We start from the raw sequence: 15,208 nt of genomic DNA, 5'->3' as shown, positions 1-15,208 counted from the left end.
CATCTGAAATTCTTGTTAGAATAGGTGAAATATTCATGTTACACAAAATTTCCATTCTTTGCAAATGGGATAGCATGGCTAAATGCCTATAGCTGATATCTGGATAGAAATATGTGACTATAATAAGTACTAATCTCATACTTAGAAGAAAAAGTATCATTAATGAGCCACTTGGCTCTCCAAGTAAAATGCTTCTGCCACTGCCAAATATAAAATAGGACTAATCAAACAGAAAAGGAATAAAAGAAAGTTTATTAAACTTTAACAGGGAACTAAATGATTTTGTAATAACTGAGAGCAAAGTGGAGAGAAATTGAGGTTAAACATAAGAAAGGCACCTAGGATGAATGGGATCTATCCAGTTATATTAAAAAAAAAAAAAAAAGGTGGCAAAGGAACTAAGCAAACCCATAGCCATAATTATGAGAGCATCATTTTGATTCAGTGGAAGTCCCAACAGACTGGAGATGTGCAAATGTATCTCCAACTCACAAAGGAGGATCAAAGGGTGACATGAGTAATTATAGACTTGTTAGTTTAATTTCTGTTCTGGGGAAAATAATGGAGTGACTGGTTAAAGAAGAATTGCAGGATAATATAGACAAGAATGCAGTTATAGTTCAGACACAGTTTGTTAAGGGGAAGTCTTCTCTGGCCAATTTGATTGGATACTACGACATGGTTACAAAGGAACTGGATGCAGAGAAAAATTTTGATATCATATAATTGGATTTCAGGAAAGCTTTTGAAACTGTTGCACATAAAAGATGATGGTATACATATCAGAGCATTGGTGTATAAAGGCTGCTGTAGATAAAGGGATGGTTTAGTGGGAGAAGACAAGAGAGTGGTAATCAATGGACACTGCTGTTTGTGGACTGATGTTATTAGTGGAGTCCCTCAGGGTTCGGTGTTGGGTCATTATTGTTTTCTGTATTTATCAATGATATTGATGAAGATATATCAGGCTTATTGTCCAAGTTTGCAGACGATACAAAGGTTGGCATTGTTGTTAATGTTAGTACGCTACTGCAACAGGATCTGGAAAACTTGGATAGATGGCCTGAGAAGTGGCAACTGAAGTTTAACATTTACAAATGCAAAGTGCTGCATATGGTAGCAGTAATCCCAGAGTAACGTACCAACTGTGCAGTACTACACTCAGGGTAGTGGAGAATGAAAAAGACCTGGAGTAATTTGTAGTCAGATATCAAGTTTTCTGAGCAGTGCAGACAGGCTGCAAGAGGTCATGGGGTATTTTCAGTGATATATATATATATAGGAATTTTGCTAGCAGGAATAAGGAGGTGATTTGTATCAGGCAGTGGTCAGGCCACACCTTGAGTACTGCATACAGGTCTGGAGGCCTCGTTTTAGAAGATTGTAGAGCTGCTGGAAGGAGTATAGACAATGGCAACAGGATTGGTGATGCGAATGAAGCGTTGATCTTACCAAGAAAGGCTTAAGTTCTGTATATTTCAGCATCTGGAGTATGGGCACGAGGTGATCTGATTGAGGTATATAAAATGTCTTGAATGGTTTGAGCAAGCTCAATGCTGTTGGGATTTTTCTTCTTGCTCAGATTACACACTTGAGGTGGCATAAATTCAAATTGAGGAAAGACATTTGTAGAATAGATGTGTGGAAATTTGTCTTAGGCAGCAGGTGTTTGATTGATGGAACAAACTTCCATCTGTCATTGTGAAAGTTGATAGCTTAAATAAATTCAGTGAAGAACTGGACAAACTTTTGGACCGAATGGATAGGTTTGGTCAAATGGGAAGATTTTTTCTTTTTGCTAATGCTGTATAAGCTTGCTTTCTTGCATCATATACCTCTACTAATGGTAACAGTTTAAGGCCATAGAAAAGAGTGAGGCTGTTTTTGTTACATCATTTCAAATATTCCTGAGGTCAGTGATGCAAACTCCATACTGATTTTTCAGCTGACCAGATTGTTAACAATATGCTTACTACTTTCAGAAAACCAGTTTGCAATATTATCGTGAAGGTTCATTTTCTTTAATACAGTCACCTTGAATACTTTTTATAGGACCTTCATGCACCGAGTGAAAAGCAGGATGTCATTGACTGTGGATAAAAGGTTCTAGGGTAAATGGAAGGAATCAGTGATATTAGACTACTATTGGCATTTGAAATGGGGTTCTTGTGATGAGTACTAAAGAGTTTCAAACGAAGCACATATTCATCCGTGTTTGAAAAAATATGCCACATCACTAAATAAAGTATTGACTTAGTGAGATAACTGAGTACCCATGTATTTTGCCATTTGTTTTTAATAGTTTGTACTGAAAATTGCATCAATTGCCCAAGTAGATGAAATATATTAAATACTGGTATAGTTTTGTTTAAATTTTGTATTTTGTGATCCTTCTTATTACTGCTGTGATAAGGATTATAAAACATAAAATTTACACAAAACTAAGCCAGTATTTAATATAACTGTATATTTAAAATAAAATTATATAAATGCAATAAAAGAAATAGGTATTTTTTTCAAAGAGGCCTTTTTTTGCTAATATTCTGTACTGAAATCTGTCTGCTGAATATTTTGTCCAAAATGAAAATTATTACCTATTTTTCATTTTGAACAAAAAAGATTGACATGACAGCAGAATTAATTACAGATATAGAGGCGTCTCCGTAGCCAGGTGGGAAGGAGCAGCAGTGCATACCACACGCTTCTTGATTAGACCGGGGTTCAAGCCCGTCACCACCAAATACGGAGGATACGGAAAGGTCAGGGAATGACCACCACATATCCCGGAGCAATATGGCCTTAGTTGCTAATGCTCCTAAAAACCAAATAACAAACAAACAGATATGGATTTAGCATCTAAAAGTTGTGCAAGTTCACCTATTTGCATTAAGAAAGCAGAAGAAAAATTTTATTTGTATACAAGTGTAATTTTATATAAATATTAAATTTGCTTAAATGAGATTCCCTTTTGGGACTTTTTGAACCTTCTTGGTACTATATTTCTGTTTACAGCTCATAAGAGTTGTTAACAAATAGTTCAGTCTTTCCTTTTTGTAATTGTAAAAGGGCTTAGTGCTGATTTCTGCTTTGTAAATAGTAAAGCAAAATTGATTTTGTTGAGTAAATAAGACTTATTTTTTTATTTTTATTCTTTGTGGTATACTGTGTGAAGCTGTGCGAATGTAATTTATTTAATTCTTGGTTATACTATAGAAATGTAATGTCAGGAATGGGATAATTTCAGAAGTGTCAAGGTTTTGTGGTTATATCTCTTTATTACAGTATTATGATATAGTCTTAAGATTTACATTTAATTTTTTTTTCATTCTATAAAATGCTTAAAAGCAGCTTAATTTTCTAAAATTCCTCTAAATGTAAATTTTCAGACTTATTTGAGCACTGGTATAATGCTTTCAAAAGCTAAACTTTCGGAACTTGATCTGAGTGACAATGCTTTTGGTCCCAGGGGAATACGGGGTATTGTGATGCTCTTGAGATCTTCATCATGTTACAGCCTTACTGAACTTTATCTTAACAATAATGGACTTGGCATTATGGGTGGGAAGGTAAGTTTTCTACAAATATTAACTTTCATAAATTTTTATTAAGAAATGATGAAAATTGTAAGAGTTAATTTGCTGATGGCATAAATTATAACCATTTAATGTTTTTTTGAGCAACTTCTATGCAGTGGCTTTGTTTTTATTCTTATATTCATTTTTTTTTTTTTTTTTTTAATTATTGTATACTTCAAATAGGCCTCTGGGGTTGGGTATATTCATACTATGATTTTTAGCGTTTCTCACCGACCATTGAAGTAAAAACGAAAACCAAAATCTTAAAAAGCTTTATATTTAAATTTACAATAAATTTACAGTAGATCAAACAAAATAAATGTGATTATACAAATAAAATGTTAAGATTTTGGTTTTCGTTTTTACTTCAATGGTTGGTGAGAAACGCTAAAAATCATAGTATTGTATACTGATTTCAAAGATATACATTTTTCTCCATCACATGGCTATTTTTTGCAAATAGCCACATAATTTTGTATAATGTTTATATACATCCATGTAGGTCCCTGTGTATTTTTTATGTTAATATAACCAGTCTCCAACTAACTTGATAGATGCTTTCTAGAAAAATTTTGTGTTGGTCAAATAGTGTTAGTTGGACTTTGAATTTCTCATAAGAAACAGCATAAGTGCAGAAGGGATGCATTCTGGCATACTAACATAATCAATATATTTTAATATTCTTTATCACATTTGGTTATTGCTTTGTTTTTTTTCTTGGTTGTATATTTCATTGTTTCTCTGAATGTACTTGCTTTTAGAGCAACAATGATAAAGTTAGAATCAAAAAATAATTGGTACTGTTTACGTTAATGGCATAACTGTGGCTTAAAATGCCTTTAAGCCATAAATGTGTCTAGTTGAACCATTGAAGCAGTATAGTGAATGGTTTATTGGACAACTGCACAATGAAATACTGCAAGGCTGAAATTGTATGTGACAGTGGATGCAAATGTGTGTGAATTTTTTCACTTTTTTTTTTCTTCTGTGTATATGATAGTGTAAGTGAATGGGTGCATGTGTGCTTGAGGGAATAAATGTGTATCAGCCTTGTATGAGTATAAATGTGTAACTATATGAAATCCTAATATGTAAATTGCTGGGTGGGAAAAGCACCCACTTAACCTGGGGAGAAAAAATCATTAAGTGTGCATGTTAGTCCCTTTCGGGATACTACTATGAATGAGATATGCACAAATAAAGATTGAATGAGAATTTCAATTATTAAATGTCTAATATTAAAAAAAAAAAAAATTATATATTACCTTCTGGTTAAGCAGTTCCATTGTCAATGAATGGATTGGTCACCTGTGTAAACTATATGGCATCCAGGTAAATGGAATGTGGATTGTTCTTTTTTGTTTTTTAAAAAGAGTATAGTGTGTTTCTAAATAAATATAACTATCCCAATTTAAGTGACACCTGCATTCTGTCTGAGTGTGTGTGATAATGGATGAAACATGGTAAATGAATGAGTGTTGGTTTTATATATTATACACACACACACACACACACACACACACACACACACACACACACACACACACACACACACACACACACAAGTAACCCTCATATAACACGGTAGTTAGGTTCCTATAAAATGTCGTGTTGTGCAAAAATGAGTTATACGGGACTAACAAAAAGTACAAAAAGGTGGGTTACAAAAGCTAACAAAAATACACTATTTCGTTAACAAAAATACAACATTCTAGATTTCGTGTATCTTCTGCTCTCTTTAAAAAATCAGTAATCTGTGTTTGTTTGCTTCTGCTTGATAAATCTTTGTAAATATCATCGTATGGAACTAGGCATTTTTGGAGCTCTTGAACTTTGGGCTCCATTCATTCAAGAATCTGCATTCAAAAAATAAGATTCTAATTACTAGCCTAACGTTTTTGCCTTCCCTTATTACCTCCGATGCCATTTCCATCAAATCTGCTTTGCTAGCCTCTTTTTCTACCAGTAATTCTTGAACATCTTCAGTAATCATATCTTTTTAAAATTTTTTTTAGGAGCATCGGCGACTAAGGCCACATTACTCTGTGTATATTGTCTATAAATTGCGTGTGGTCGATTTTCTGTTTTGTTGGACGAAAACCCGAAGTTTCTGGGAGAAAAAACCATACTACCCTTGCCGGAGCCCAACCAACTCAGCCACATTGTGAAAAAAGATCAATAAAAATTCCTCCCATCATCGATGTGATTCAAACTCTGGTCTTTTCCACCCGGTGTGGGGAGGAGGGCGATTCTGTCAACTGTGCTACCCACAAGGGCTTCAGTAGTCATATCATCAAAACCTTCCCCTCCTACCCACGTAGCAAAGTTCTGCTATCACACTGATTCCATTTTCTGCCAGTTCAACCATATTTCCTGAATGAACTGACTCTGGCCATACATTTTCCACGATGCATTTAATGTCGATGGTTTTACTTCTTTCAGCAATAAAGCTATGATTCTGATACAGTCCACAATCGAGAAATGTTTTCATGTCTCCATTACTTCAATAGATTCGGAATAATTTTTTTCCAAAATCCATTGTAACAATTTTCTGATGTAATGAGTTTGATCTAAAGGCTGAAAGAAAGAAGTTGTATTAATCTAGTACAACTGTGGTGGTAGGAACATAATTTCAACATTTGGATGACTTTAATCTTTTGGATGGCCTGGTTTGCTATCCAATTACTATCCTTTATTGCTATCCAATAGCAATAAAACTTTGAAATCTAGATTTTTCCACAAGTTCTATAGCACAGAACGTAACATGGGGATTTCCCAACAAAATAAAATACAAGATCAATTTTTTTTGACTATCTAGTCAACAGTGGGGATTCAAAAAGAGTGGAGATGTTGAAAAATTACATTCAAAATAATAGCAGGGTTTTCCCCGCACAAAAGTTCAAAAATACCCTGTTATGCAAAGTTTACCGAAATTCTCTAACCATGTTAGAGCAAAACCGTGTTATATAAGTATCATGTTGTGCGGGGATTGCCTCAATTTATCAATCTTGTTAGAGCAAACCGTGTTGTAGAAGTACCGTGTTTTACGGGAGTTGCCTGTATATAAAACTGTGACTTTTGTGTAATTGCTAAATGATTAGTGTGTTGTTCTAGCAGGTGCCCAAAACTGGATTGCAGTGGGGCAACCTATTTGGATCCCCCCCCTCACCTTGCTGACATCATGCCCATTCATTGTTACATGGTGTGGGATGCTGAAAACTGACAATGTCTATAGCTGGTCTGGCCAGTGTGGGATTAAGCACAGAGAACTACTGTCTGCAGTGCAATCTACACCCCCCTCCCATGGAGGATGGGCTCCTTCTCCTATTCCTTGACCACCTATTTCTAGGTAGACAGCTTTCCTATCATCCACCATAACTTCTTCCCTGGCACCCCCTTTTCATGTCTTCTCCTTCCAGAGTTGGTTTTTATTTTTATTATTTATTTATTATTATTATTTTTTTAATACTGGGCCCCACCCTGGCCAGCCCGGGTCCAGTCCAGGATTTGCTCCTGCCAGAGTCTCTCTTCTACTATACCTGGCTGCCTCCCTGAGGTGGTGGATGCAAACATGGTTTCCCTAGAAGCCCTGGCAGCTAAATGCCGGAGGAACAACAGACCAGCATAACCTAACATTACAGTACGCAAACTAACACACTTACATTCTCTGGCATTTACAGAGTTTGCATTGCATCACAATGTTTGCCTTGTGGTTTGTATGGAAAGCCCTGGTGCTGCTAGATAAGAAACACTGTACTTATGTGGTTTTGTGAGAGACTACTGGTACCGCTGACAGATACACATACACTGTACTTTATTGATATACCTGCACCATATCTCTCTCTCTCTCTCTCTCTCTCTCTCTCTCTCTCTCTCTCTCTCTCTCTCTGTGTGTGTGGGGGGGGGGAGAAGATAGTGTGGCTAACTTGAAATCATCCTGAAAACCTCTGCAAGGAGTGACAGAGTGACAGTGCTTAGGCCCCAATCCACACTGGTTTTCATAGATTATCCTAGAGACTCCCCCTCACCAACAGCATTCTTTTTCGAGGTTCTAAAGAACCTGTTTACATCGTTTCCTAGATGGTGTTGACATATTTCCTTATCACTGAGTTTTCAACCTTTTATTTTCTTCTGCAAACATGTTAAAATATTACCATTTGGATATGTAAAATTTATAAATAACTAATTTCTTTCAAATTTCTTTGTAAACAAATTTCTTTCTGAAAAGTGAAACAAGGAACTTAGAACTTTACATGACAACCCACTAAGATAGATGGTTGTCATGTAAAGTTATGAATTCCTTTAAATGTATTAATTCTGCACAGTGGTGTACCTTTTTTTTATGCTAATGGCATAAAGTATTTTTCATGTTAAAAAGTGTGAAAATGTGCTGTACTTTGAATTCTAGCAACAGCAACTATACGCATTTTTTTTAAATAGACAAGTGGACTTAGAGGATAGGTTGTTCTCCCTATAGACCTTCAAATTGAAAATTGTTGAATGGAATTTCTGTTCCAATGTGTAATCCTTCTTAAGTTTGCTATGTTGATTTCAAAATGACAAACTTTTTTTTTTTTTTAACACACAATTTTTAACAAATCAAGAAAAGGAAACATTTTTCTTCTCTAAATTTTACTTAATACTGTCATAACAATAAATTAATGAAATTAATCCTGTTCACTGATAAGTTATACACACCATACAAAGAAGACACAATGGCTTTTTTAAAATTCATATGTGCAGTTGTTCAGTGAAGCATAAGCATTTTTAAGTTTGATACGTGGGTCGATGGAACCACGTGGAGAAATACCACGTATGGAGGTACCATGAGCCTGCTATATAAAGAGATGTTGTAGGAAGTCATATTACTGTTGAAGAAGGGAGCTGACGCTCTCAAAAGCTTCAGGTTTTTAACGGTTTTTAGCGCTTTTAAGTTTTATATTTTAGCATATTTTATAGTAAATGATCTTTTATTACAGTTTTTAGCATTCCGTAATATACAACCGTCAGTTTATTGTAAATAATTTGTTTTTGATTTTATATTATTTGTAAAAAACTTTAGTTACAAAAAATTTTATTTAATGGTCGGCGTATGAGTTTATTTCCTAGACATAAGCTTGCTTTTTTGCATCATTTGCTAATACTAATACTAAATAAACACTTATTGTAAGCATATGTGCTAAATGTAGATATGTATGTCAGCAGTGATAGTATCAAGAAATAAACTATTATAACACTATAAACTACTATAACACTACACTACTATAACTACTAAAACTATTATAACACTACTAAAACTATTATAACACTACTATAACTACTAAAGCTATTATAACACTACTATAACTACTAAAGCTATTATAACACTACTATAACTACTAAAGCTATTATAACACTACTATAACTACTAAAACTATTATAACACTACTATAACTACTAAAACTATTATAACACTACTATAACTACTAAAACTATTATAACACTACTAAAACTACTATAACACTACACTACTAAAACTACTATAACACTACACTACTAAAACTACTATAACACTGTAAAGTATTCCCTAATGATAATAACCATTAGGAAATAGTTTATTTCCTAATGGTTATTATCATCCGTAAAGAAAACTTCTCTTCAAACATACACAGTACGTAATATGTACTGTATATGTTTAGTATTTACAGTACATAATATGTAAATTATAAATGCTAATGGTTGTAAATTCCTCAATATAGATGTGTGGCCACAGCAAAATCTAATTTCTAGTGCAACTAGTCATACAGATCGTAGTAAAATGGATACCGGGGTGTCCATTTTGCTTATTTTATTTACTACCAATTTGTCTTCTAATGGGTTTCCCATAATTTTTGAAATATAATTTACAGTTGAAGTTGTTTAATTGAAATTTCAATTAATCAAAAATTTTTTTCAATTTTATTTTTCATATAATTTCACTTGGAAAAATTGACATATTTAATTGCAAGAAAACTATAACATGAATATAAAATCAAACTTCCACTCTTATAAAACATTATGAATGAAGCGAAGAAGAGTAAATTTCATCCCTGTAACTATCCACACTGATATAATGTATAAAAACTTCATTGTGAAAAAACAAGCTAAAAATTCCCATGACATATATTACTGCAAATAAAAAAAAATTGTGTAATATTCAATTTGTATAACTAAAAGATTGTGGTTGAACCTAGGTCAGACATTCAGTTATCACATTTTGACAGATGACAAAATGTTTTCATCATCGAATACTAATCTGAATCAGAACATGAAAGTGAAAGAGGAAATTGCAATGAGTTTATATGTAACAAGAACTAGTGAAACATTTAATGCCCTTCAGATCAACACAAGACTGTCTAACTCATAAAAATAATTATTGCAAAAAAAAAAAAAAAATAAAGCAAACAAGTGTGATTGAAGAATATACACTTTGAAGCAGGAAATGTTAGCAATTATTTGAAAGTTGTGTTTGTAAAAGAATGAGAAGTTTACGTTAATATGATGACACATAGAACATTTCCATATGATACACTCCAGAAGTTAAAATGAAAACAATTAAAAAATTGAAAATCTTACATTACAGCAAGAAATAATTAACAATAATTAAAAATGAAATGAACACAATTAAAAATTAATTTAAATAAAAAATTGCAAAACGATTTTCCTTCCTGAAGCTGATAACTTTTTTTTTTTTTTTTTTTTTTTTAAATTATTTCCTGTGTTCACGACATAGGTTGAAATGCATTGTCAGCTTCAGGAAGGAAAATCGTTTTGCAATTTTTCATTAAATTAATTTTTGACTGAATTTTTAATTGCATTAAATTGATTTTTAATTGTGTTCATATGATTTTTAATTATTGTTAATTATTTCTTACTATAATGTACGATTTTCAATGTTTTAATTGTTTTCATTTTAATTTCTGGAGATTATCATATTGAGGTAAACTTCTCTTATTCTTTAACAAATATTGATATCAACGTAGAACGTATTGAGCATTATAGCTCGGGTTCATACTATCGAAAGTTATATGTACCAACCATATACAGTACATAATATGTACTGTATATGTTGGTATTTACAGTACATAATATTTAAATTATAAATGCTAATGGTTGTAAATTCCTCTCATTAATACCATATATGGATTGTATTTAAAATTGATTATCTGAAAATATCAACTGTTCAAATGACCTCCAGTTCCAGTTGTTTCTGATGACCAGGATTCTAGTGTATTTCATTATGTTTTGTGTATATTTTAGATTTAATATGCTTAGTTTTACAGTTCTGTACTGCAGCAATTTCTTTCTGTCTAGAATAAATCAGTGGCAGCTATCCACTCATTCACAAAATGGAAAGTTGGAAAAAGCCTGTCCTTTATGAATCATCAAGAAGCAAGCTGTTTGATAAATAGAGGTTTAAAAAATCATTACCATAAAATTTTTGCCAAAATATATTTTTTTAAAATGGACATTGTATGTTTGTCAAATTTGAAATATATTTGGAAATATGTGGGCCATAAAATCTTTCAAAGTGTGTGCTGAAATAAAAAAGGGTTTAAAAACTATTGATTTGGAACATGTTGACTTTCCAGCTGTTTTATTTATTAATCCCATTCAATTTCTTATATTTTATCAATATACAGATGCTTGCTGAAACGTTAACTGATTGTATGTCGAAAAGTAGAATAAATGGCTCTCCGTTATCACTGAAGAAATTTGTATGTGGGAGAAATCGTTTGGAAAATGAAGGAGCAAAGGCACTGGCTCAATTTTTCAAGGTAACTTTTTAGAATAATGACACAGTGTAACTTTATTTTTTAACATAAATTCATTAAAATTTGAAATTTGAATCCTGGTGTAGATATAAATTGTTAATATTTATTATTATATAGTGGGAATAATTATACAGGCAATTCCTCATTTTGTACTAGCCATTTCAAGCTCACAGCATAAAGTGGATTCCAACTTAAAATAGAATCCGTTTTCCTTGCCACTTGTGATTTTCACATTCTTTTATTACGAACGCTCATATGAGGAAGGTTAAATTTGCAACAATTTCTGTGTGATAGACTGTTCACTAGCTGCAATTATTTTTGCCTTCAATAATTAGAAAAAAAAAATAAATAAAAACCCTCCTGACTTTCTTATCAGGAAAAAGAACTACATCATCTCTTACACCATTACCATCCCTTGTTTTGAGGCAGATTTCTAAAGCAGGTGGTTGACTGTTTTATTTTAAAAGTTATTTTTTTTTATTAAGATGAATTGTTGAATTGCTTTTTTTTTTTTAAATCAGAAATTTAAATAAAAGAATTTAATGTGTAATTTTAGTTCACGAAACATCTCTTGGTTTTTAAGTTTTTTTCTGCTTAAAAACAGGGAATAAATAATCTGCTAACCTCGGAGATACTGTGACTCCCTCCCACCATTAAACAGCTTTTAATTCATCCAAAAAGACAAACTATCGCTGAAAAGTTATAAAAAAAAGATATAGCAAAAACAACACTTAAAATGCATTGCTGGTAGGCAATGGCTGCATGTGGTTAGCCGTATCCATAATCTGTCCCATAGAATCACAGCACAGTATCATGAGGACCCACATTCTACAGCAACATTCCATTTTAAATGATAAAAAATGGTGTGTGTAAGTCAATAAAAATTTCCTCTCAAGTCTTCTTTTCTGATTAAAAATGAAGTATTTGATTTTTAAAATTAATCCCAAGCCACTTTTGATGTAAGAGCAGATTTCTAAAGCAGGTGGTTGACTGTTTTATTTTAAGTTATTTTTTTTATTAAGATGAATTGTTGAATTGCTTTTTTTTAAATCAGAAATTTAAATAAAAGAATTTAATGTGTAATTTTAGTTAATGAAAAATTCTCTTCGTTTTTAAGTTTTTTTTCTGCTTGAAAAAGCTTAAAAACAGGGAATAAATAATCTGCTAACCTCGGAGATACTGTGACTCCCTCCCACCTACCCATTAACTCTAATTGCCTCTAAAAGTCATAAAAATATTCAGGTAATTTTTACTGCCATTGGTATTTATGTCAGAGGAAAAAAAATGCATATAATTAAAATGTTAAGTTGATCATATCTAGTATTTAAATGACATTTCAATTTTATTTGACTTCAGTAATTCACTGAAAAGAAAAAAACAAACAAACATGTTATACTACAGTACAAAACAATGTATATTGTATATTCCATTCCATTTCCATTTATTTGTACACACAATTATTACATTTGTATACGAAACTTACAAAATATATATACAATTTTATATACATTAACATTCTCGTTATACATACAGGATTATTCAAAATGAAATCCGGGGTTTCAGAATTTTTTTTTTGGGAAAGCGCATGTGTCATAATCATTTGTTGCCATCTCGAAAGAATGCATAATATCTCAAGTTTCGTTCCCACGCTCGCGATGTTCGGTATGCTGCACAGCTAACCACAAGATGGCATTGGATGCATACTGCTGTGCAGTTGTTCGTTTGCCTGTGACGCCAGTTCTGCTCTGTTGCGACATGGTTTCGGAATGTAATGAGAAAGCTTTTACTGTGTTGGAGTTTCATGTAAGTAAATCTGTTACCGTTGTGCAATGCCACTTTCAGACAAAATTTAAGAAAGATCCGTCGACGGACAAGTCAATTAAATGATGGTATGCGCAGTTTAAGGAGACAGGATCTGTGCAAGGGAAAAAATCCCCGTTGCTCACCCGTATCAGATGCTAATGTGGAACGCATTAGGGAAACTTTTCTAAGGAGCGCCCAAGGAAATCCACTACGAGGGCAAGCAAAGAACTTCACATCCCACACACTACAGTTTGGCATGTTTTACGGAAGCGATTACTAATGAAACCATATCATCTAACCCTGCGGTCTTTGAAACCAGATGATCTATGTGCGAGGAGTAACTTCTGCACTGCACTGCACTGCAAAGCCGCATGGAACAAGATGACACATTTGCTGACAGAGTGATTTTTTTCTGATGAATCGACCTTCCATTTGTCGGGGAAAGTGAATAAGCAGAATGTGCGATTTTGGGGGACATCAAATCCGCATACACGTGTGGAACACGAGCGGGACTCTCCAAAAGTAAATGTCTTTTATGCCATATCTCAAAGGAAAGTTTACGGTCCATTTTTCTTTTGTAAAAAGATTGTAACTGGGGAGATTTATCTGGATTTATAACGCTTATGGCTTCTACCCCAACTACAGGATGATAGTGCAAACTTCATCCTACAGCAAGATGGTGCCCCATGTCACTTCCATCACATAGTCCGGATTTTTTTAAACCACCACTCACCGCAGCGATGGATCGGACGTGGGAGTGCTGCAGATCAGCAGATCGAATCCTGGCCGCCTCGGTCTCCCGACCTAATGCCATGTGATTTCTTCCTGTGAGGTTTCGTAAAGGATTACCTGCGCCTATACCAGAACTGAAAGATCGGATCACCAAAACCATTGACAGCATCACTCCTGACTTACTAAGCCGTGTGTGGGAAGAATTCCTTTTCCGAGTTGATGTCTGCCGGATCACTAAAGGCTCTCATGTTGACCATTTATGAGGTATGTAAAAAAACTTCATTACTATATTTACATTCTGGAAATATTTCTTTCTTCCAATGTCTGCTCATGTGTGTACAGGAATTGTTTGAAACCCCGGACTTCATTTTGAATAACCCTGTATATAAAATACTATATTATATATGACCTCCTGGTGCATTGCATATGTGTATCCTAGAATCAAGGGTGGTTCCTAGGCAAAAGTCCAACTCCACCTAGTTCATCTGTACAGCCGTAGAACCTCTATGAAGTTGGCCTAAAAACATGTGCGGTATTATACCACCACCAATACAAGGCAGCTGCTACCTGGTGCCCTTCTCTAGGTCTGGGTTTGGTTTGCATTATCTGTTTGTGCTGAATGCACAAGTCCCGCACCCATCGGAGGTAGTGCAATACTGGTGGGTACTTATCTTGCTTCCAGATTACCCTGACCTTGGAGCGAGCGAGCGAGCGGATAATTAAATAAAATGAAATAAGAAATTAATGAAAAGTGAATCACTAGTGGAGAAAATGCCACAAATTATCCTCAGTACCACTAAGAAACAGTAAATATTATATAAACAGACATATACAACACTTGTTTTAAATGTGCTCAGAGTCTCAGAATTCCTGAGAATCTGGAAAACAATATATAATTAGTTTACATATAATGGACTAAGTTTAACTACAGAAGTACTCTTCAAAGAAAGACCACCTCCACATTCAATTAACAGCACTATCTAATCTTTCTGCTAGAACTTCCAAACCTGCTGACATCTTCTCAATAGCAATCGACCTAAATCACCATTAAATCATCGATTAACATAAATCAACACAATAACAATTGACAAAAATCAACACAATAACAATTCACATAAATCTTCTGTTTCCACATTAACCTTTTGTCTTTTTGTGAAGTTAATTCCCAGGAGAAGCTGAAGTTCTTAGCCGAGTCCTCAATGTAAAGACAGTTCTCGAGAAGGTTTGCAGAGCTGTAAAGTTATCACGACCTTCAACTAGGATATTTATATTTGTCTCCAATAGGTTTGGAACCACAGACATTAA

At 33.7% G+C, this 15,208-nt stretch overlaps 1 protein-coding gene across 4 annotated transcripts in view; it reads left to right on the top strand.

The window, feature by feature from the left end:
• LOC150085522 (ran GTPase-activating protein 1-like) overlaps positions 1–15,208 on the top strand; it is a 384,391-nt gene that overhangs the window by 83,729 nt on the left and 285,454 nt on the right. For all 4 annotated transcript variants that reach the window (XM_090374091.1, XM_090374088.1, XM_090374089.1 and 1 more), the window contains exons 4-5: positions 3,387–3,566; positions 11,237–11,371. In XM_090374091.1, coding sequence (XP_090230217.1) covers positions 3,387–3,566; positions 11,237–11,371 — 315 coding nt within the window. The remainder of the gene's footprint in view (positions 1–3,386; positions 3,567–11,236; positions 11,372–15,208) is intronic.

Source organism: Mastigoproctus giganteus, chromosome 5, assembly GCF_048544385.1.
Source record: "Mastigoproctus giganteus isolate SK-2022 chromosome 5, ASM4854438v1, whole genome shotgun sequence".
Lineage (NCBI taxonomy): Eukaryota > Metazoa > Arthropoda > Arachnida > Uropygi > Thelyphonidae > Mastigoproctus > Mastigoproctus giganteus.
The sequence above is the reverse complement of the archived record's forward strand: the minus strand, read 5'-3'. Positions and strand labels throughout refer to the sequence as shown.